This window comes from Colius striatus, chromosome 1 (assembly GCF_028858725.1).
Source record: "Colius striatus isolate bColStr4 chromosome 1, bColStr4.1.hap1, whole genome shotgun sequence".
In the NCBI taxonomy this organism is placed as follows: Eukaryota; Metazoa; Chordata; class Aves; order Coliiformes; family Coliidae; genus Colius; species Colius striatus.
Window position 1 is genome coordinate 2,102,089 of NC_084759.1, and position 23,557 is coordinate 2,125,645.

Sequence of the window (23,557 nt, forward strand, 5' to 3'; positions counted from 1 at the left end):
AAGGGGGTGTGTGCTGAAACTACTTACGGGGTTCTGAACAAGGCAAACCAGAAGGTTGTAATGGCAGCATTAAAAAGAAATTAACCATGGCACATGTTTATGAACAAGCTACTTCAGACCAAGCCTTCTGTTGATGTTGGATCATTTGAAACACTATGCAAACATCAGATGGCAGTTATCTCCTAAATGTGTGTATTTCTGCCTGTGAGCTTTCCTAGTTAAATGAGTGCCACAACTTGTGTGTAAAGTCGTCTTCCTGCAGTCTGATGGATGTTGGTTTTTGATGAAGAGACTAAATTTTTAAGTGTTTCCTATGTAATGGAAAGAAAATGAACTTAATTACTTCTAAAGGAAATCAGTTGACATTGCTACTTACTGGGAGATTCCAAAAATTAGCTTGTGTTGTACAAAAATCACCCTTTTCCCCTTTTTCTTATAGCCTTTCAAGTGTACATATAAAATAATTATGCTGGTGACTTTGTGTTTCTAATAATCTTCTAGATTATTTGAGTAGTATTCACAGTGCATTTCCAAATGTGTCTAATCTGTTGACATCAAATGAGCATTATTGTCTGTATTGGTGGTGTTGTATAGATAATCTGTATTCTCTGCATAAATTGTTCTTAAAGGAATTTTGTGTGTCTGTGTGGATTTTGTAATTGCTTTTTTCCCCTGCTGTGTCTTTAAGGTCAGCTGTATCTTAAATCTGGGATTCTTTATCACATAATAGTGGTTGTAAAATGGCCTCTTTAATGTACTTCTGGAAATGAACTGCAGGCCTCTTTCCCCTGGTGAAAGTCAGTAGGCCTTTATTTTCTGATTGTACTATTGAAGTGCAATTGTGTACTCCCACAGGTTTCCTGCTATTAAAAGTTTACTTGCCAGAGAATATTTGAAGTTTGAAAAGCTTTCATGACTCTTACTACTATTATATTACCTTCCAAGTCTTAAAGGTGCATTGTTGTTGGGATAACCTGTCTTTAAGAACTAAAAGGACATCAGGATAATCCCATAGAGGTTGAAGGGCAGTTTGGATGGGGCTTTGAGCACTCTGGTCAAGTGGAAGGTGTGGATTGAAACAAGATTATCTTGAAGATCCCTTCCAAACTATTTCATGTTTCTGTATTTTTGTAGATCTGTATCCAGGCATACTGAAATTGACAACAGGATAAAAACCAAGCTGCTAATGTCCAGCATTTGCCTACAGTTCTGGAGAATGGGAAGGCAAAGGTGGAGAGTAACTTAAGTCTTGCACAGTGTGAGAGAGGACCTGTGAGTGCATGCTGAGCATGCAATACTGAACTCCAGCCTTGAGCTGGAGTAGTGCAGCATCCCAGCTCCTCCCTCACCGTTAGCATTTAGCAAATGAAAGTTAGCAGTGGCTTTTCCAATTCTGTATTGGGTCTTCAATATGAGGAAATGCAGAAGGCTGTTGGCTTTGCAGCACTGTACTTTCAGGTGTTTATGTTGAGGTCTGCCCAAGTAATAAAATTTTGAGCACAGACTGTCTGGATTCTTGCTCAGTCTGCTTTCTTACTCTGCCTTTACTCCCAGCAGTCTGTATTCTGGCCCACAGCTACTTCCCTCTTTGCACAGGAACGCAGCCTTCTAAATTACAAGCAACCACTCTCAGTCCAGTCCTTGCTTCCACCAGAGCTGCTGGTGTTTCTGAAGCTTTCAGCGGGCCCAAGCAGATGATTACAGCCTAGTGTGCTGCTCTTTTTCTAATGGAAAGACAGACATATCACCGTGAAGGAATTTAAGTGAGGGAATCCGAGTCATCTTTTATTTGCTTGCCCCAGTCCAGGAGTGACAGCTTGTCTGTATTTCTCTGCACAAGCCCACAAGCACTGGTGTTAAGGACACGCTCTTACATAAAAGTATGTGAACTTTTCCCAGAGTCTCAGTGGAGCCTGTGTAGTGACAAAAATTGTAACCTGATTTAGGTGAGCCTGCTTTAGGAGGGAGTTGGACCAGACAATCTCTAGAGGTCCCTTCTGATCCCTACTGTTCTTGGATCATGTGAAAACTGTTCCTCTCTGGTTTGCAAACTCAGCATCAGCTTGCTTTCCTTTTCCATTGCTGTTTTCACCCAGCAACAATACTGTATGTTGAAGTAAACTTTCCTTTGCAAGGTGTTCTGGGATCAACAGAATGTCTTGAATTCAAGGCACAACAAATGAACCCTTCAAAACCAATTGGGCATTAAGACTTTATTGCATAAGTGATTGTACTGCTAGGTAAAACAAGGTTGGTGATTGTCCAGATAAGCAAATGCCTAGTTTTATTTGCCATCAGGCCATTTGTCATGGTTGTCTGTGGAGCTGCCTTTGTTGTCCAATCTCTGTAGAGTGATCAATATATGCTTCACAGTTGACAGGTTCACTTGCTTCCCCAGCATTTATAGCTCATCTAGCCTTGTAAAAATATTAAGTCAAAATCAGGAGCAAGTAATTCACTGATGAGTTCTGTCTTGAACTTCTGTTGATGGGTTAGAAGTGCAGCTTGAGGGAGAATGTGGAATGTCCCCTGAACTACAACACAAATCAGGTCCCAGTGTGACTGAATTCTGCTAAATGCTAATGTGGGGTGTGTTCCCCTTAAATTGCAGATACATATGGTTTGTAATGTGTGTGTGTGACCACAGATAAGGACACAAGCTGCACAGTGGTGCAATAACTTAACACATTTGCCTTATTCCCACGCTTTCTATTCTGAGAAGTGCTTTTGCTTTATTCCTAGCAAGTTTTATACATTCTTCACCAATACAGCACACTTCAAAGAGGATGGATGGAGGTTTGCATCTGCCTCCTTAGATTGCAGAGGGTACCGACTTTAATTCGCTCTTTGATGTGCCACAGAATGACACAATGAAGGGAATTTTTTCCCATTATCTGAGGTTATATACTCAAGTTTTTGCCTCAGTGTAGCAGAGTGTTTGAATAGGTGCTCAGCTCAATGCACAGTGGTGTTTTGATGGACTTAAGCCTTGCTCAATTTAGGTGCTTTCAGCACTGAAGCTCTTACTATTTGTAAAATAAATACATATGTTGATTGTAATATGTTACAATAGTGTGGGGGGAATCTATTAAATGGCAACACAATTCTGTCTTCAGTGAAAGTAGTTGAAATACTTTTGTGGATTTAAGTACAAATAGTCCTGAGAGACAATCCCTGTATTTTTGACAATGCCATATAGAAAAGGCTCCTCTGGCAAGCTGACAGTGCCTAAATGTTGCTGAGATTCCTGCTCTTACCTCAGCCAGGAGAAAAAAGTGGATAGGAAAGCATTTGAGGAGGAAGGAGTTTAGGAGTGTTCTGAGGATGAGAGAATGAAATCAAAATTGAGATGCTTGTGTCAGGAAAACATATGAGGGATGTGGTTTAGTGATGGGCTTGGCACTGTGAGGTGAGAGGTTGGACTGGATGATCTTAAAGGTCTTTTCCAACTCTAATGATTGTGTGAAGTCACTGAATATTCTCTTAAAAGAGAAACTCCATTGGTTAGACCATTTAACCTGGAAATGAATTAAAAAAAGGACCAAGACATAGTTGTTGTTAGAATCTAGGCTATTTCTTATGCAAGACATAGAAGATACTTTAAACCATCTTTAAATTGCCTAAAAAGCTAAGTTTCCTACAGATTCATGTTAGGATAAGGGCATAGTGGGTTTCTTCCTTCTTTTCTCAATTGCTCACAGGCTGATGGAAAATCAAAGCAAAAAAAACCCACCCTAATTTTACTTGGGAAATTACCAGCATAAGAATCTTAGAAGCAGAACATTCACCATTTATTGCAGGAAAGAAGCAGCTGCAGTAGCTGTGCGTGGTGGTTCTCACCTGGGACCAAGCTAATGGGCCCCTCTTCTACCCAAGAAAAAAGGATTATGGTGAGGTCTATATTTATCAGTTTGGAGTGATGCAAGTGGAGCTGCAGTTAATCCAGCAAGGCTGCTGTGCTCAATTCCTATGAGCCCCCAAAGAGCTGAGACCCACAGCTCTGTCCTGGTGACCTGGGCTGCATACAAATCACCTTCTCCACGTGAAAAATCACTGCTCCTCCCTTGGGCCATCTCACCACCCATGCTTCCAAGCTCATTGTCTTCCCCCTTCCATTGTCTTTGGAGACAGAAGGAAGCTTGGTGAGACATAGATTATTCCGTCAACACCCAGAAAGGTTAATTAATTAAACCAGTGACTGTAATTGATGAGAATCATATTATTTAAACTCATGGGGACTTGAGGATGTCAGGTGGTAGAGAATGTAGTACAAAGCAGGAGTGTATCGTGGTCATTACATTTCTTATGGGAAAGAGGAACAAATTTTGCTTAAATGTATGAAACTGAGATAATGTTTAAAAAAGAAAACAGTAGTATGCTGTTCTAAATAATACTGCATGGCTTTTGGATATTACCAACTGCCATTAGTTTTTAAAAGCCTTTATAAAAGTGGGAAACGGGGGCACGAGGCAGGTGGGTGACACAGAGCTGATCACACAGAGTTGATCACTGCATCACCATCAGATACTGCAGGTCCTGGTGAGTCCCAGTTTCCCCTTCTCCTGCTTGTGACAAGGAGAGCTAGCAGTGAGCTGCTGTTACACATTTAGAGCTAAAGTACCAGCCTAATATGACCAGGCTAGAAAAATTCAGTGATTTATTGCTCGAACCTCTTTTAATTACGTGAGTTCTTTGCTTGCCTCGACTGCTAAGTAGAATAGATTATTACAAACTACCTTTACTTTGTGGTTTTTGTACACTGTTGAGCCTTGTCTCCTTAGGAAACAACAAAACATTGCTGCTATTGACAAGTTTCTCTGCTGTTTTGCTTTCTGGAAAGTGCTCTGTAATTTAGGGCCTTATTAACTGATGACTCAGGCAGACCAAGGATGTAGGTAATGAGAACTAAGAAAGCAATTAACATCCAGAAGGTGGCTAAGACTAGCAAAAAGGTTGGCATGATCACAGTCTGTTTTTCTTCCTTTACCCACAATGAATCTGTTTAGTTTATATTAATTTATTGAGGAAAAAAGTCACCTGTGGGACATTGAGCCATTTTTCTGTGTTAATGAAGTACCATGTTGTCTTTGTTTCCATTATTTTTTAGTCCATATCTGGAACACTCTTTGAGATTTTAGTTCATCGGAGGTAAAGAAATGCTGTCAAGTCTCAGTCTCCTTCGGGTGACCTCCCTAGATTAGGCTGGAAGAGCCAAGCTAGCTGCAGTCATTCTGAATCCAGGTGACCTTAATTTAGTCTTCTGGCAAAATCCCTGCTGCTCCTTGAGCCAGTTAGGGCTGACTGGTGATTTTTATGTGATGGAGGGACTTGAGAAGACCCTGCTGACGCAGATCCAGCTGGGCTGAGGAGTGGCTCTGGTGTATCTGCTGAGACAATCTTGGTGAAGCCATCAGAGTTGAAGAACCACTGCAGAGCTCAGGCCTTGGTTCAGGTTATTTTTGCTTTTTAGGACTTGTGTGGTTTGGGTTGTTTTCCCTTTGTCCAGGGTATCTCAGCCCTCTCATTTTGATGTGTAATGCTGAATTGATTATAGGTTAATCTGAAGTAAATGTCAAGGGTGCTGCTCTAAGTAAAATAGAATGTAGCCTTTGGACTTTCTGGACCTTTCTGGCCTATTTCTAACTCTGTGTCTTCATCCTTAATAAAATGAAGAAGTATTTTTGGAATTCATCTTAAGACACAGCAATCCCAAGTTCAGACATTTCAAACATAACTGGCTCATTTTGTACATCTCTGTTCAAGTGTTTCCCCGGTTCTTGAGTACATGCACATGTATGAACGTGTCAGCATGTGTCTGTCCCTCTTGAATCATAGAAGGGTAGTGTTGGAAGGGACCTTTAGGGATCATCCAGTCCAACCCTGCTGCAGAAGCAGGAGCAAAAGCTCATCCTGAAGGGGCTGTGCTGTGATTTTCCAGCCATCACCTCGCAGGCAGTTTGATGGGATGGATTTTTCTTCATCTTCCTCACTGCGAGACACCATCAGATGCATTGCTTTTAAGCCTCAGAGATATTTTCTTCCCCATTTCTAATCTATTCTAAAGACTTTTAAAGCCACACCATTTGCTGCTATTCTTGGAAATCTGCAGGACAGGGGGAAATAAAGTTATAATCACTGTTCTGTATAAAGGAGCCGGCAGGCTGGGTTTCTTTTGGAGGAGGTGACTGCTCAGCTCACTGCCGGGAAGAAAAACCACCTGAGCTGTGGTTTTAGGGCGCGGATTTTGTGCCCTCATTGTTTGCACAGAGCGCCGTTCTGTGCCGCGAGCCCAGCCCAGCACCGCGCGGAACCGGCGCCGCTTTGGAAGTCAGAAAGCTGGGAACGGTAAACGTGATGTCAAGGCTTGATGTCAACGCTGCTGGATTTCTCTACGGGAAGCAGCGGGCAGCTGTGAATGGCCAAAGTTTAAGGGGGATGTGGGATGCGGTTTACGCCGCGCCCCGCTCGCAGTGGTTGCACGCCGGGTAGAACGCGCGCGGAGTGTTTTGTCCCCTCTGGCTGCCCGTAGCCGCCCGTCGGGCCATGGCGGGACGGGCCGGCGCCGCTTCCCACCGCGTCGGCAAGTGGCCGGAGGGACTACAGCTCCCAGTGTGCCTGGCGCCGAGGCGCATGCGCGCCGCTCAGCTCCTTGCCATCTTGGCAGGCGTTTCTTCCATCTCGCTTAGAGAAGGTGGCGGGTCAGGACTACAGCTCCCGGCGTGCTTCGCGGCCGTCGCGCATGCGCACCGCGACCAGCCGCCATCTTGGCCCGGAGAAGCGCCGCCGCCGCCGCCACTAAACAAACCCGAGAGCGGCACCGGGAAAGGGAGGAGGGGCCTTGCCGCCGAGGAGCCTTTCGATGTGCCACGCACGGCCGGGCAGGTGGGTCCCGCTCTCCGGCAGCGCCGCCGCGCCTCTCCGCCTCGCCTGGGGCGCTCCCTCTTCGGGGAGGGAGAGAGGCAGCTCCCCTTCCCCGGACGGCGGGGACCCTCCGCCCCCTCACGGGCCCCGTCCCCCGCCCGCAGGCCGCCGGCGCTGCCCCGCTCCGCCCGGCGCGGGGAAGCAGCGGCCGCCGCCCTCTCTTTCGTCCCTTCCTTCCTCCCTCCCTCCTGCCGGCGGGCCGGGGGCGGCCGCCCTGGAGCTCGGCGGGAACCCGGCGTCGCTGGCTCCTCTCTCCGGTCCCCGGCGCTGAGGGCCAGGAAGCCCTCGGGTGGCGGCTGCCTCCGGCCGCCCTTGCAGGAGATCTTCCCTCGCTGCAGCCCCGCGCGGGAGGGTGCGAAGGCGCCGGGGCTTTTGTTCCCGGTGCCCACTCCCCTCCTCCCCCGCTGTGCCGTTTCTCCCGTCTCGCTGCCCGGGGAGCGTGGCCGCGGGCTGGCACAATCCGCCTCGCCTCCGGCTCCTCTTTTACATGTATTATCCTCGTTGCAACAGAGAGATGCGCCCTCCTTCCCCGCCACCCCCAGAATCTCGCCGCGATGCGATCGGGCGAAGGGGATGTTCCTGTGTTTGGGTTTTTTTTTAGGGGAGGGAGCGTTGGTATCGGTACGTGGAAAGGAAATTTTCACGGTGTGTTTGCTGTTCTGTCATATAATAGGCTGGTGCGAAATGCGTTCCCCGGGGGGAAGGGGGAGCGTGCGGTTAGCTGGAAGAGTTCTTATAATAGGTGCTCTGTGCATAAAGAGAGGGAGGAGACTTGAACATCAATTCGGAGAGCGTTTCGGCACGGGGGAAAAAAAAAGGCTCGAGAAGGCGATAGGAAATTCGGTAAAAAGGCTCCTCCCGTGATGGATCCGAGTCTAGGAAGTCCGTGCCCTTGTGGAACTGCCGAATTCCTGCATGGCAAAGCATGCCATTACAAAGGTTGGAGCAGGGCTGGGAGCGAATGTGTCCATGGAGTTGTGAGCAGGCTGAGGAGAGTTTGCATTAATCGTCTTGGGGAAATCAATAGATGATGGACTTGCACTTACTGCATTTCTGTTCCCTTTTCAGCGAGGCTGAGCTCTGTGGGAGCGCAAGCACAAGGGAAAGATGCCTGTGGTGTGGCCAACTCTTCTGGATCTCAGCAGAGATGAATGCAAGAGGATCCTTCGCAAACTGGGTACAGTAAGATACAATTTGTGGGTCTGTATGTTTGCCCTTTTAAGATTTGCCTGCCTGCTGCTTCCATGAAGTACTCTAATATGTCTACAGGCAACGTACGAGTCATTTCCTGCATTTTGCATGTGTCATTGGTTTGACAGCCCTGACTTAAAATGATGTTTGGCAGATGCTCTCTGCCTGAGCAAAATGAATAGAGCAGAGTTATTTTGGTTTGGTTGAATCTCTCATGGATGTCCTAGTCCATCTCAGCCTTGGTGTTACAGTGTTGTATTGCTGTTCTTTTTATGACTATTAACACTCAAGAGGATATAACCTGTGAGAGGAAGCTCTTCATTTGCTTTTTCATTCCTTATTAGGCACCTTTTTGTACAAAAAGAAATCATAGAACCCTGGCTTATCTATCATTGTGGGACTGAGTTTTGGAGTATTCCAGGTACTGTTGTAAAGACTTGAAACAGCAGAAGAAATAGTGTGATGGCTTGCAATGTGTAGTTGCACAAATTATGAAAGAAACTGTGAAAACAATGTTCTCATGTAACTGTCGTAACTACAGGAGCTTCTGGCCTTGTTTCAAATGCCAGTCACTATCTGAGAGCTCTCCCTGATACGTACACATGGGGGGATGTTTTTGGTGCTCTCTCCTTGTAAGTAGGTGTGTACCAGGAGACACGTTTTTGTGTTTTGGAAGGTGATAAAAAGAGTTGCTTTTGTCTCAAGCATCCACTTCTGAGTCCCATAGGAAAGAGAACCCTTTGTTAGACTGTGTATCAGATCGTGAGCAGTTGTTCTTGAGTTCTTGGAGCTGAATGTCTTCTTTCTTTATTTATTTATTTTGCCAGTTAAATGATGTGTAGTACTAGAAGGGAATAAAATAAGCCCTTCAGTTTTGTTCACAGACTTTCTTCTGAGGGGCATAATCTAGGGGATGATGTCAGGAAGAAAGTCGAGAACTCCCTCTTAACTTCTTGTGGCCATCAAGTCACAGCTTTTCTTGTTCTCATTTTGCTTGAATGTTAACGTGATGGTGCTGCACTTCTTAACTGTGCCATGGTTTTTAATGCATTATGAAGCCATCCACTTTGTTTTCTGAGAGTTGAGAGTTTCTTTTCCCTCGCTTTGTCTGGTTTTATTGCATTTCTTGGGAATCTGGGATTTGCACACTGTTGAAACAATGATGCAGATGTTGCACAGAACGTTGCAACAGAGCTGTACACCCTTTAAGGTAACAGCCTGGGGTCTTTAGCCAGGCTGAAAAAGTACAAAAACTAGAAGAAAGTGCGGGATGCTGAAAGATTTATCCTGGATTTGTGCTACTAAATTTTGTTAGTGTAGCTCTGCTGGCTGGGAATGTGGAAAAAAACCCCAACCCAACCTAACTTCCACCCCAGCTGACGCTGGTGTGCTGGCAGAACGGTGCTGGTGCAGCTGAGCCAAACAGAACTGCAGCTACACCTCCTTCAGTGACATAACCTAGGCTGACAGGGGAAAAAAAAAAAGAAAGAAAGAAATCCTTTTTTTATTGCTGGCATGAGCTGTGTTCCCACAAGGGGGCCCTGCCCGCGTAACAGAGCATCAGAGCCTGGAGCAGCCCTGTCTCTTCCAGGGTAGAGAAGCTCTCAGTTTAAATAGATGTAGCACGGGAGTGGAGGGTGGAGGAGCATGGGCAGTGGGAGCAAATAGCTGTCCGAGGGTCGTATCCTGCAATATTCATCCTCCTTATGGAGTCTCACTCTTCCAACGTCTTGCGGTGCTGACTCTTCAGCAGCAGTGGGTTACTCTTGTGATGAGGGAAATGCAGTGGTGTACATGAAGCTAAACTGCAGCCTGAGGTGCTGTGCATTGTTCTGAAGCACTCCTGGTTTGTACCTGTGTGAAGGAGTGATGGTAGCACCTTACACTTGAAATGATGGTACCTATTTGTGAAACCTGTTTTGGCCATTTGATGTGCTTTGTGTTGGAAAGAGAGCATGCCAGTTAGTTATTGCTACACAGACATAAGGGGGAGGAAGCCAGTTAAAGCTGTTCTGCAATCTTTATTAGCTTCCAAAAAGGCCAGAACTGCATTTTTAAAGCCCCAGTGTAGAAGATCTCTACTAAAAATGCAGAAGGAAGAAAAAAAATGATCTATTCTTGCTAAATAATTATATGGTTGTATCTGAGAATCACTTTGTGTTGTTAACAGAGGGGGATAAAATGAATATCTTAAGTATTTTAACACAGTTGTCTAAATAAATGTTGATATTAGTAATAACTATTGCATTAATTAGCAAATGTTTCATAACTGAAGCTGTAAATGCCTCTGTAGGTCGCTCAGCATCCCTGCTCAGGCTGCATAGTTAACCAAAGCAACTCTGCTTTGTGTTTTGTCTGCTTTTATCAGGACGGGAGAGCAGGACTTTTCAGCACAATTCCTTGATTTGATTTGTAAATTAGCTCTTTGGAGTCCTAAACTGAAAGCTTTTTCAGTCTTTCTTTTGCAGCAAACTTCAGAGGTGTTAGGTTTTGACCTGCCTCTTTTATTAGTGCTTTTGGTAGACTGGGACCTGTTGTGGGGTTGGCTGGGTTAGCTGCTGACAGGGGAGTGCAGAATGAAAGACACTTATGGAAGTTTGCAAAAGATTCCTGTTTCTGGTTTAAAGAAGGAGTTTCAGTAATGTTTCCTTAAACTGTGCTGAGCTTAGAACAGCAAGTCATTCTTTGGCAAATTAGCAGACTCCATTACTTGCATTAAGTGGATCTGCTTCTGCAGGGAGAGGAGTTGGGCTGGATGATCTCTAAAGGTCCCTTCCAACCCCTCCCATCCTGTGATTCTATGATTTTCACCCTGCATTGTAGGATAAAATTCAGAAGTTTCAGTAGCCTTTATTAGTTTATTCTTTATAACACAGAAGGCACAACACTCACCTGGAAGGACAGATCCTTGAAATCAGAGTTGTATTTTTGTGAGTTAATCTTTGCAGTGACTCTACAGTTAAGAATGGCTGGATTGTTTCTTTTGTGTTTAATTGGGTGTATTGCATTCTTTTCAGATTCAAGCCGTTGTACATATTAAGCAAATGGGCACAAAAGATTATGATGATCTTATTTAACAAAGTTGAGCTGCTATTCTCCATGCTAATTAAGGAAAGGCATTAGGAAAAAAAATCAGTTGCTCTTTTGGTAGTGTGTTTCTTGTTTCAAGCCAAGCTTCCCTGTGGAACTCTACATAACGATGCGTGTTAAAGATTTTCTCCTCCTACTTCTAGAGAGTTCTGAGTCCTCCAAATCGGGGGACTGTTCCTTCAAGCTTTCTGGCTGATATGTCAGCTTAGAGAGAGCTTGAAATATTTGGTTGGGTTCTTAAACTAAATCCTCTGTGGTGAGACAATTGTTTCACAGGAGGGCTGTACGCTGCAGAGCAATTGACTGAGAGAGTTCTAAATTGTCAGTCTCCTCTGAAAAGGACTAAATAATTGAAAGACATGTTCCCCTTAATGATTTTGAAAATTAATAGAATACTGTCAGTAATACTGAAAATAACATTCACTCTTTCTTTCCACTTCTACTGTGAGCATTAAATAGACAAACTGTTTGCTCTAATCCTTCAGAACTGGAGGCATATGCAGGTGTCATCAGTGCCTTACGTGCACAGGGAGACCTTACGAAAGAGAAGAAGGATCTTCTTGGAGAACTCTCTAAAGTGCTCAGGTAACCCCGACCCTTTTAAAATAAGAACTGATGGCCTGTTTTCTTTGAAGATGTTGCATGCTTTTTCTACCACTAGTATGTCAAGGTGAATCCTAACTTGGAGAAGTAATTCTCCATCTCGTGGAGGTTTAATTCCAACTCTGCTTTGAGTTTTGAGTAAGTAAAACAACTGTTCATCTGTGGTTGAAGCTTTATTGTTTTGTTGGTGCTTTGTGGGGTACTGTTAAAAGGATTTCAGCTAGCTCACAAGTGTGCTAGCTTGGAGCTTCATCAAGGTAGGACTTGAAGGTCTTTGGACTCAAGTTATATTGAGAAAGAATGCCGCATGTTTTCTGTGCAAGCTTTTCTATGCTTTACATTTATTAACTCATTAAGAGGCTGTATTCTATCTGGTTTGCAGGGCTACCCTGTGAACAGTAATGTTCTTTTTATTCCTTAGTAATATATTTGAGCAATAATAACCATTCTAATAATACATTCATCCCTTCTCACCATGATAACAAAAGTTAAGTGACAATCTCTTCAATGTAAATGCCCATTCACTTTTGTCTCTTGGGTAGATTATTCATCAGTTTAATTTTAGCTAGAAACTTTAGATAAATGTTCATGTCTCCCTCTTGACTAAAATATATTGCTCTTATTTTTTTTTAACAGTATTTCAACAGAGAGACATCGTGCTGAAGTTCGGAGAGCAGTAAATGATGAACGACTGACAACTATCGCACACAAGTAAGTTACGGGTCATTTTCTACCTGCTTTCCAAAGGTACCCTTTGAAAAATCCATTTTGTCTTAACTGAATGATGAAACTTTGAAGATTGATGGTGGTTTAAAGAACAGTAGTTTGAAGCAGTGTATGGATGAAGGAATTCCTGTATTAGATTTACATCAGGGAACTAGAAGCAGTTATTTAGTACTGTTGTGTTTTGGATCTGAAGACATCCCATTCACTGTACAAGTACAGTATAAGACAGTCTTTATTCATAGAATGGTAGGGTTGGAAGGGACCTTTAGAGATCATTTAGTTTAACCCCCTGCAGAAGCAGGTCCCACCTAGATCAGGTCACACAGGAACATATCCAGGCGGGTCTTGAAGACCTCCAACACCCTCCCTGGGCAGCCTGGACTAGGGCTCCATCACCCTCACAGTTCTTTTTCATGAAGAGCTTCCTGTAAGATAGACTAGAAGAAACAGAGTGGACAAAATAGAAAAATTAAGAAGCGGGAGGAACATGTTTGCTTTATTATTTTTGTTTTACCTTTATTTTTATTTAAATCTGTTTGGAAAGCTGATATTAAGAGGAACTTAACGACAGAAAGACAAAGAGAGGGAATGAGGTGTCAGATTAATGGAAAACAATGTATCAGCACAGAGAGGGGGGGAAAAAAATGGCCAGAGTGAAAAAGAAACGCAGCAAACTGCAGCAGAGCTAACTGATGACATCAGTGTCCACTGTTCTGTGCTTGATGCAACTGCTGTGCTGGCATCAACTGGGCTTGTTCCTCCTTGTGTTTCCTTTCACAAGCTCCACATGATTTTGAGAGGTGGAGAGGAGCAAGAGGACAAGTGCTTATGTATCTTTTGCAGTTGCTTAACAGTCTTACTATTAAGAACTCTCTTTAAACACAGATGGATTGTAAATCTGTGTTTTTTTCTTTCTCTTGTGCTGCAACCATTGCTTTTTAAGTTTGACTGTTGTAACTTGGCTGTTATGGGGAGGAAGAAACACTTGGAGTTAACGATTGTCTGATCCAAGACTCACCAAGTTCAGTTTACTGTTATAGTGATGCAGAAGGATGTTTAACATTTTAGTGTATTAATGTTCAAGTCTAAAGACTTGGAAGTCCACTTTACCATACAAAACCCACTGGCTCCTTTACACCCCTTTAAAGAAAGGGAGGGGGAAAAATATTCTAAAATAAGCATTGAATTGTCAAATCAGGATTATTTCTTGAGCTGAGTTTCCTTCTTAAGTAGTAGTTCTGTTTTTAGCATTTTACAGAGGAAGCATAAAGTTTGTCCAGAGGTGCTGAGCTTCAAGTGGATGAGATGATATAATCCAGACAAGGTGCAGTTGTGAAGTTCTGCATCTCTTTATTTTTCCCGTGGCAATTCTTTGTGAGTGATGATTAGTAATGTAGTGTTTGACTCAAGTAATTCCCTGGCTCGTTAGGGAAGCTGATTCTGCTGGCTTTGCTGTATGCAACATTGATAGTATTTCTTTTTGTTTTTTAAAAATGTATTTTTACCTCAGCTGCTGCAGCTCTGCTTATGTTATATGAATATGTATGAAGAACACCGAAGCATATCAGGATTTAACAACAGGGAAGATCCTCTGCGTTTTACAGACTAATTTAGGGTAGCTTTTGCTGCAACTTGCTTGCAATAGTTCACGTGAGAAGTTGTTTTTCAGAATCTATGCATACATTAAATGAGTTTGATTGGCTTAAGAACACAGCAGCATTGAAAAATAATTTGCCATTTGGGTTTTGCAGATCTTAACAAATGACTCATGTAAAACAATCATTAACAGAAGCACTTCTCCATCTAGATAAGAACAGCAGTGTTGGAAACGTTCCACTTTGTGTGCAGGTACTGAGGTGACAGGAAATTAGAGAAGCAAGCTGGTTTCTACTGAGGAAATTGATAAGGATGGATTTAAATCATAGAATGATAGGGGTTAGAAGGGATCATCTAGTCCAGCCCCCCTGAAGAAGCAGGTCCACCTACATCAGGTCACACAGGAATGTGTCCAGGCGGGTCTTGAAGACCTCCAAGGAAGGAGACCAACCCCCCTGCTAAAGCAGGTCCACCTAGATCATTTCATACCTTGTTACCACATTTGAGACTACTTTAATAAGTCTGAGGAAACACTTCAGATAAAACAAGATATGCAGTAGAAGCCAAGTTCTTGTAATGTAATACGTTTCAGTAACTTCTTACGAAATCTGTTGGATGTCTAGTTATTTGTCATCCAGAAGTAGAGTGTATCGGCTCTACCTGAAATGGTAGCTTATCTAATATTGGAGCTTCGACTGTGACACCTTTGGCCCTTTTAAGGGATCTGTAAAACAAAATAATAACAGCAGTAACAACTCTTACATTTGCTGTGGGAGGATTTCTACATCAGGTGGGAAAAATGTGAGAGCTTCTGTGACCTGAAGAAAGTTGAAAATCTTTGCTTCAAATGTGTCTTTAGAAACTGCCTTTTAGAGCTTCAGGGTGAAAAAAAGAGGCACTTAAAAGTAGAGGACTTGTGTATTTTGGAAACCCAGCAGAATACTTACAGAATGTGCCTTTCTGTTTAGTATGTCTGGACCAAACAGCTCTTCGGAATGGTCTATAGAAGGTCGTCGACTGGTGCCGCTGATGCCCCGGTTGGTTCCACAAACAGCTTTTACTGTTACTGCTAATGCCGTTGCCAATGCAGCTGTTCAGCACAATGCATCCCTCCCAGTTCCTGCAGAAACTGGAAACAAAGAAGGTGAGAGAAAGCTGGCATTCTACTGCAATTTATGGGACTCTAATGTCACAGTATAAATTGTTACCTTAGCTTGTGTTAGGGATTTGTTTTAAACCTGAATCAGTATTCATAGAAATATGGAAAAAAACCCCTTTGTTCTTTTTAAAAGGTGCCTTTGCAGCATCTGCATCATAAATCTGACAACTCTGTGTTTGTGGGCATGCTAACAAATGAAATGATAGAAACCAAACAGCCAGGAAACGAGGGGGAAATTCACTGGTTAACTTGTTAAGCTCTGTATACTATAAATACTTAAGATTTTGTGAAGTTCTGTAAATGATGAAGTGTATTTCAGAGCACTTTAAGACTGTAAGTAGATTGTGGTGAAAGTCAAGAAAGCTTAGTTGGTTTACTTCTTTTGTTGTTTTGGTCTTGTTTTTTTTTCTCACTTCAGATTAAACATACCAAATCAAAAGATTGCTTTCTGCTTTCTTTGTGCTTTTAAATAACGCTAGCACATGTTCCATCTAGCTTGGCTGAATAGGCTCAAATTATGCTTCATGCAACTGGAGGATGTATATCACTTCTTGAAACAGGCTGTGTTTTTATTCTGGTTTTGTGAGAAATACTGAATCATTGTTCTGCTACTTACACAGAACACTTTAAACAAGCTGATTGGCTAAATCAAGTGTTCATTACTGAAGGACTATTTTGGTTTCTTCAGAAGAAAGAGGCACTAGTTGTTTTCTATCAGTTACCAGTCTAGTCTTACTGGTCATTGGCAGAAGAGCAAAAAGATCCAAAATATTGAATTAATGCTAAAAGGAAAAATAACAAATGGTGAAGGAAAACATCTTAATACAAACAACAAAATCTAGAATCAGCAGCACAGATTTCTGGGGATGGGAGGAGGGATGGTTAGACTTCTGTGATGTCTTTTTGAAGGTCATTAATTCCATGACCGTACTTAGGTCAAACTGGGGAGTATTCAGCAATAACAGGCTTGCAGAGGCAAAGATGTGGATAATGACCCAACAAGTCTTTGGCTTCCGTTTCAGTTGTTAAAGTAGTGATAGGATAATGGGATTCTGCACTGCAGTTATATGGAAGGTGTCTTTTCTCCTCTTCAGTGGTGGTTTGCTATTCCTACACAAGTACCACTTCAACCCCAACATCCACCCCTGTTCCAAGTGGCAGTGTAGCAACAGTGAAGTCCCCCAGACCCGCCAGTCCAGCCTCCAATGTAGTCGTCTTGCCAAGTGGAAGTACTGTTTACGTCAAAAGTAAGTGATACTAGCAACTGATTAACAAAAGGGAAAGAAAGGGACAGTCTGGTGGCTGAAGCATGGACTGAGTTAAACACTCTGACCTTGGGCAAGTCATTTAATGCCTTTATGCCTTCGTTTAGTCTAAAGAATGAATTTATTGCTTCCCTTTTTCAGAGAAATTGTGTTCAGGATAAATCCACTCACTGTAAAATGCTGCAGGGAGCAGTAATGGCAACGACAACAGCAGTGGAAAGTATTTGTAAAATAAAATACAGGAATTGCTATACATCAGTGGATTTCTAACCCAGCTTGTTTAGAACTTGTCTTTAAGGGGACTCTGCTTGTTTCTTCTGCAGAGGACTTCTGCTTAAATAATGCATAGTAGTCACTTATTTGAGTTATATAAGGTCCCTCCTTCCCACTTTCACAGTTGACCTAGACTTTCTTTAGTATGAAGTAGCTTGGCAAGCATTTATATGCTTACATTAACCCTGACTGTTTTGTGGTTTATTTGGAATGGAGTCTTGCATTCCTGGGCAACTGAGAAAAAGATGCAAGGTCCCACCAGATGCCCATCTTCTTCTATTTGAATTTGGAAATCCAGAGTGTAATGTTGGCATAGTTTTTGTGTGTGTGTGTGTTTGTGTCGCCCCTTTCATTATTCTTAGGATAATAAACCAGCTAGTTTTACACCTGATACATCTTTATACATAAGCCAAGTTCATCAAAGGCATTTTTACTTAACTAATAAGTAAAAATGGTTCCTTCTGTCCTTATTTTCTATCTTGTCAAAATGCAAGTAACAAAGATTAATAGGGGAGTTGATAAGTGCTATTTTTATGCTTGCTGTGGAAGTTCTTTTAGTCTTTATTCTACATGTGCATGTTTGTATGAACTTGGAGCTAGTCAGAAATATCACCTTGCACGTAAATGCAATCTTCCCTGCAAACCACCATCTTCAGTGGCTGTATCAACCCATAGAACCCATTACATTAAGATTATTTTATTTTTTCTGATTTAATGCAGTAATCATAGAATCACAGATTCAGGGGAAAATGTTCATAACCTGTTAAAAATGTAATTTAGACCTCTACTGCATTATTATGTGGTAATGAGGATAAAACCAGTGTAGACACATGATAGAGGGATGAAAGAGTCTCCTTTTTATTCTGTCCATCCCTAGACTGTTTTTTCCTCACTTTGCATGCTTCATTTTGGGTTTTTTGTTTTAAGGAATTGTGTGTCTTTCAGAATGTGTTATATCAGTCGTGTTCATTCCAACAAACCTGCTTAAGAGCAGACTCAAGAGACCTGAATTACAGTTGTGACTTTGCCACTGCTCTGTTGTGTGACCTCATGCAAGTCACAGTCTGATTGAGCCATTAACCTCTCCCTGTCTCTGTTTCCTTGCTTGTCAAGTGTAACTTATAGTCAAACTGTGCTACCTTTTAGCTAAATGCTTATAGAAAACTTTGTGCAAATGTAATTTCTAACGTGAAATGACAGGAGTAATATTCTTACAGAACCCCACCAGTGATAACAGGAGATGAAATCAGCTGAACTTTAATATAAAATAACCTGCTAGTTTCATCTTGCTTTCTGGGTTGGTTGGTTGGTTGTTTTCCTGTGGGTGAGGACCACAAAGAGCTTTCTCTTCATTATTTCTTGATGACCCACCAAAATAACGTCTGTGTCCTAACACCCTAGCTGCAGGTGGATTTTTGATTCCAGTGTGAGATACTGAAACTCCTGCACGTTTTCAGTGTGATTAGTGACCTCACAGTTATGTTTGTGTAGTGCAGTCACAGTAATACTTAAAAGCCTGTTCCTAATAGACCTTAAAGTCATGTCACCATATCTCTGCTTTATCAATGGAAATCACTACTAGGCTTGTTCAGGGCCCTAAATGGTTGATGAAAGCTTTCAAATCTGGACTCGTAGATCCACGCTTCATTTGGACTGCTGCAGCCAGCTAAAACTACTTTTTGGAGTTCAAAGCAAGCTTGAAATGGAGCCTTTGCTTCTCTAGTTCAATTTCCCATCCTTCATGTGGCTAGAGCTATCAGCCTTCTGGAGTGCACCTGCAAATGAGCTGGTGCTTGTACTAAGGGAGAATCCCATTTTTCAGAAATCACTTGCTGTGCTACCGGGGACTTTCTTGTCCATGTTAATTCCTGTGTCTTCACTTTTGAATGACAGAATATTTAGTTATTTTAATTAGAGATTGTAATTAGATCTTGACCCTAATTAGAGATTGACTGACAAAGTTTGCTTAGTTTACAAGCAAATCTGCTTTTTGCCATGACAGCATTTTTTGTCTAGAAGCCCCAGACATCAGAACAATGCCTATAGCCTGGTTCTGCATAGGGGGGATTATGTCTTTTTGATTTAATCTCTGGTTGAAGTTGTGTAATTTGGTGAACTGTGACTAATTTGGTAAATGTGAATATTACCCAATAGATGGAGGATGTTTTCAAGGGAATGAAACTCTCTATCTTTCTCTAATGTATATGAACCTATTGCCTACTCAGGAGAGATTCGCATGGAGTGAAGATCTGTTGATCACACTGCAGAAAGGGTTGTCAGTTGCCAATCTGGATAGTGCACCATACTGTTTTTTCAACATATACAGTAGATTGTGAGGAAGAATCAACACATTAGAGGCTGGATTTCTGTTGTTTTTTCATTATTGTATGTTAGGAGCTGTTTTATACCTGTTGCACAAAACACATCAAGGCAGCAGAAGCTCATAAAGTGAGGTTTGACTGACCCACCTGGACACATTCCTATGTGACCTGATCTAGGTGGGACCTGCTTCTGCAGGGGGTTTGAACTAGATCTCTAAAGATCTCTCCCAACCCCTACCATTCTATGAGTCTATAGTTAAACTGTGTCATTAATAAAGAAAGAAGAGGTCTCAAGATGCTGTGTTAAGGTGAGAGGGAGAAGGGTGCTGAAATGACAAGCATGGTATGAAAGTAGGTACAAAGGTTGAAATCAGAGGAGACTACAGGAGGATAAACTTCAATAGCCCAGTTGCTGTAAACAAAACTAGCAACAAGAACACCAGCACAGTGTAAAGTTCTAACCTGAAATGTGCATGTCAGTTATCCCAACCCTCTTGTATGCCTAGTGTCATCAGTCAAACTTCTGGAGCAGAATGAAATCCATACACTGGCTGTTACATCCTCTGAATCTCTTAATCTGGATGAAGTAATTGAGTGTCTTAGGGTTTTGTTTCTTTGCTTTATGGCACTTGTAAGCGTGGCCTATATCAAGGACTAAGACCACCTGTGGTGTGGTACAGGTTAGTTGTGACCAGAAGATATAATTTATCCTCTATTTCTTTCTGAGTCTAAGACTCAGCAAGTCTGTAGTGTTATAGAAAGCACTGAGAGCCATAGATGGGGGAAATACAATTTAGCAGAAGTCCTTCTTTTGCAGGTGTCAGCTGCTCAGACGACGACGAGAAGCCCCGCAAAAGAAGGCGAACGAACTCTTCCAGCTCCTCCCCTGTCCTCCTGAAAGAAGTCCCGAAGGCAGTGACTCCTGTCACTAAAACTATCACGGTGCCTGTAAGTGGCAGCCCCAAGATGAGTAATATAATGCAGAGCATTGCCAACTCCTTACCACCACACATGTCGCCTGTGAAAATAACCTTCACTAAGCCCTCAACACAGACAACAAACACGACAACACAGAAGGTATGTGGGGGAAGCTGCCAAATGTTCCTTTATTCCTGTTTTATCAATGAATAAGATGTGATTTTTTGACTCTTCCTTTCTGTGAACTGTCTGGCTGTTTAAGGTTTGTGCTTGGGATGAAAGGTAATCCCTCTATAAAACAAACAAAGAGAAAACCAAACTCTTGTATGAATTTAGTTCACCTGTGTGTGAAAGGACCTGGATTGACAGCCGTGGAGACTGAAGCCCTCTTTTTATCCACAGAACAGGTACAGCACAGGCAGCGGGAGTGCAAGCCTCCCCCAGACTGCCCCACCAATGTGCCTCAACCCTGACCTGAAGGGACCACTTCTAGGGATGAGAGGGGATTCAGTCTCCATGCTCATTCAATTCTTGGCCTCTCTGGTGAGACTGCCAACAAGGTTGCCAGTTAGTACCATTTGTGGTGTTGGGTTTTGTGATATGGACACTAGTCCACTGAGAACTGGATCACATAGGCCACTGAACAGCCTTCAGATGGTAACAACTATTGGTCAAAGGTAATCTTTCTTATTTCTATTTTCCTTGTTTATAATTATTCTTTGCAGTAGAAGAATTCCAGGAGAGGTGACAGGGGCTTTCTCTTGCCAAACCTTTTGTCTAGAGACTTTTGGAGGTCTATAAATTCTTGGAGGTGATCAAAGACTGGGGGGCTTTATTTTCCTTACACTATTAGTGTGCCATTTCTCATTCCACGTTAACAGTGTTACAGTGGTCAAAATCAGTTGCAGTATTTCAGCTGAGTGTGCCTGGCTTTCACCAGAATGCACTGTGTGGAAAAGGTTTTCTGTGTCAAAATTTTGTATTGGACTCAGATTTGTATGTGCCTGATGCATGGCAATAACTATTTTCCCTTGCTTTAGGAAGCATTTCAGATATGTTCTTAAGATTTAACAAAAGATTAATGGCTCAGACCAAGTGTGTTCTTGGTACAGTTATTAATTAAAGCAATAAGGAGGGGCAATAGGGGCAGTCTGTGGAATTAATTTGGCCTTGATACCAGCAGACTGATGGTAGCCTGGCCACTAACAAGCTTTTTTTTTCCAACTCTGAGTGTTTGACTGTTGAGTTCAAACCTTCACACATTATTTATTCCATCACTCCTCTTAATTTTTTTTTATGACTCTATTTGGATTAGCAGAGCTCTCATGGCCTGATTTTTGGAAACTTTAAAACCAATGAAGATTAACTGAAGCAATATGCAATAAAGAACTTACTTTATGGCCTTTCCCCACCTCAGAGCTCTTTGATGCTTTCATCTGATTCACTGTTCTTTAACAGCGTCCTTAATCACATTTCATCTCTGAATACATGTATAGAAATTCATGAGTGAGCATAAACCATCGAATAAAAGGTGCTGCATTCAATTCAGCAAATCCACAGCTAGTAAAGGGCTTAACCTACCTACCCCATTGCTTTTGTGAGGCTCATCTTTTGTGCAGGAAGGGATTTTTGCATTAAACAACTGTAATGTTGTGTATTGAGTGTTGCACATCATGGTAGTTGGAAGATGGAGTGAAGAGAATGGACTGCTAATAGGGTCTTTCCTGCAATTGTGCCTCTGCTTGTTGTGATGTGGAAATTTTAGGGTTTACTTTACATAATTTGACACTCAAATCTGCAATGATACGAAAATCATCCCTTGTTTCATTAGGGAGCCATAGTAGAGTTTGTATCTGAGCTTGCCACACTACCCTCTCCTGTTGGATTTACATATGCCAGAATACATAACTGGATCATTTTGGTGGGAGAAATCCTTTTTAGTAGTCTTAAAATTAAATGTCAGACTTGTTACACTCAAAGTGGAAATGTACTATTTTAAACAAGTGCTGTTGGATGTGAGTGAAGTTGCTGGACAGGAGTGGAGTTGTTCATTTGTACATGCCAGCTTTCTGAATTGTTTTGACATTTTTAGTAGGTTGGAGGAAGATTTGTCCTAACAACTAATAATGTCACAGCTCCAGTTTCTGAATTCTCTCATAATGAAGTCTTCAGTCTAGGATACAGAAGGAATATAGCTAGTGAAGCTTCTGGTCATTAATACCTTGGTTTCTTCAGGGACTATGTTTTGATGTCTCTCAAAATAGAGCTGACAGGACTAATTTCAGTATGTGTTAATACTTAATTTTTTACCATAACAATGAAAATTAACAATGACAAAAAGCAAATAAAAGACAGTGATCTGCTTGTACAAGATGTGATGCAGTTTGGGTACCCATGGTGAAGCTGCTTTGATCACTTCAATGTAAATTGAGACAATAATCTCAAAAATATCGTTGTGATTTGAGTTTTAATCACAGAATCTTAAGGGTTGGAAGGGACCTTGAAAGATCATCTAGTTCAACCTGGATATGTTTCATACATGACTGAACTTTATTCTGCTGTGTTCATTTTGAAAGAACAGCAGTCATGGCTGGACTGTAACGTTTTACTTGCTATTTTTTTCGTAGCATGATTAAATAAAATGTTATTAAGTGATTTCAGTCTGTTCTCCCTAGTAACAAGCAATAGAACAAGAGGAAACGGCCTCAAGTTGCACCAGGGGAGGTTCAGACTGGATGTGAGGATGAATTTCTTTGTTGCAAAGGCTGTCAGGCATTGGAAGGGGCTGCCCAGAGAGGTGCTGGTGTCACCATCCCTGGAGGGGTTTCAGAGATGGGTGGATGTTGCACTGAGGGAAATGGGCTGGTGGCTGAATAGGGCTGGGACAAAGGCTGGACTCCATGAGCTTAAAGATCTCTTCCAGCTGAAACGAGTCTATGATTCTGTGATAACCTGACTGGTGGTTTTATCTCAGTCTTTGAATGAGGAACAGTCTTCAAGAGTTATGATTATGCCCAGGTTTGCCCTACATATCTGTGCTTACTTAGTTCTGATGCTGAATTTGCCCTGTTGCACTACAGATGGTGGAGGAAGTTTATTGTGAATAGTCTGCCTTTTTAAACTACAAGTTGTCCTTTGATTATATTCCTAAATTAGTTATCCTAGGTGGAATGGAGCCTGGCTCTAAAATTCAAACACTTGGGAGGTAATTGCAGTGTTAACTGACTATTTAAGAAGCAAGATGGAACCCCAGAGGCACATCATAGGATATTTTCACCTGCAAGGGTTGTACTGGAATGAAGCTTAGTGGTGTCTAGCTCATCTGCATGGTTTTAACCTAAGAGCAGTTTCAGAAGGGTGTTTTGATCAAATCAAGGTTAAGCAGAAGGTAAAAGTAAGAGTGATGCAGAGAAAACATTCTTTTTGGTGAATGCATTAGTGACAGAGCAGCAGATGTGGAAGCCTTGTCTTTCAGGCACTGATGAGTTGTGATC

The 23,557-nt window shown here is 42.2% G+C and overlaps 1 protein-coding gene across 8 annotated transcripts in view; it reads left to right on the forward strand.

Annotated features, from left to right (window-relative positions):
• The first annotated feature begins 6,769 nt into the window (after nt 1–6,769).
• EMSY (EMSY transcriptional repressor, BRCA2 interacting) overlaps nt 6,770–23,557 on the forward strand; it is a 42,235-nt gene continuing 25,447 nt past the window's right edge. For 6 of the 8 annotated variants that reach the window (XM_061990259.1, XM_061990274.1, XM_061990265.1 and 3 more), the window contains exons 1-7: nt 6,770–6,882; nt 7,990–8,098; nt 11,688–11,787; nt 12,442–12,516; nt 15,096–15,271; nt 16,381–16,533; nt 19,963–20,222. In XM_061990259.1, the coding sequence (XP_061846243.1) occupies nt 8,029–8,098; nt 11,688–11,787; nt 12,442–12,516; nt 15,096–15,271; nt 16,381–16,533; nt 19,963–20,222 (834 nt within the window). In that variant the 5' untranslated portion in view covers nt 6,770–6,882; nt 7,990–8,028. The remainder of the gene's footprint in view (nt 6,883–7,989; nt 8,099–11,687; nt 11,788–12,441; nt 12,517–15,095; nt 15,272–16,380; nt 16,534–19,962; nt 20,223–23,557) is intronic. The other 2 variants (XM_061990303.1, XM_061990321.1) reach the window with 1 other exon arrangement.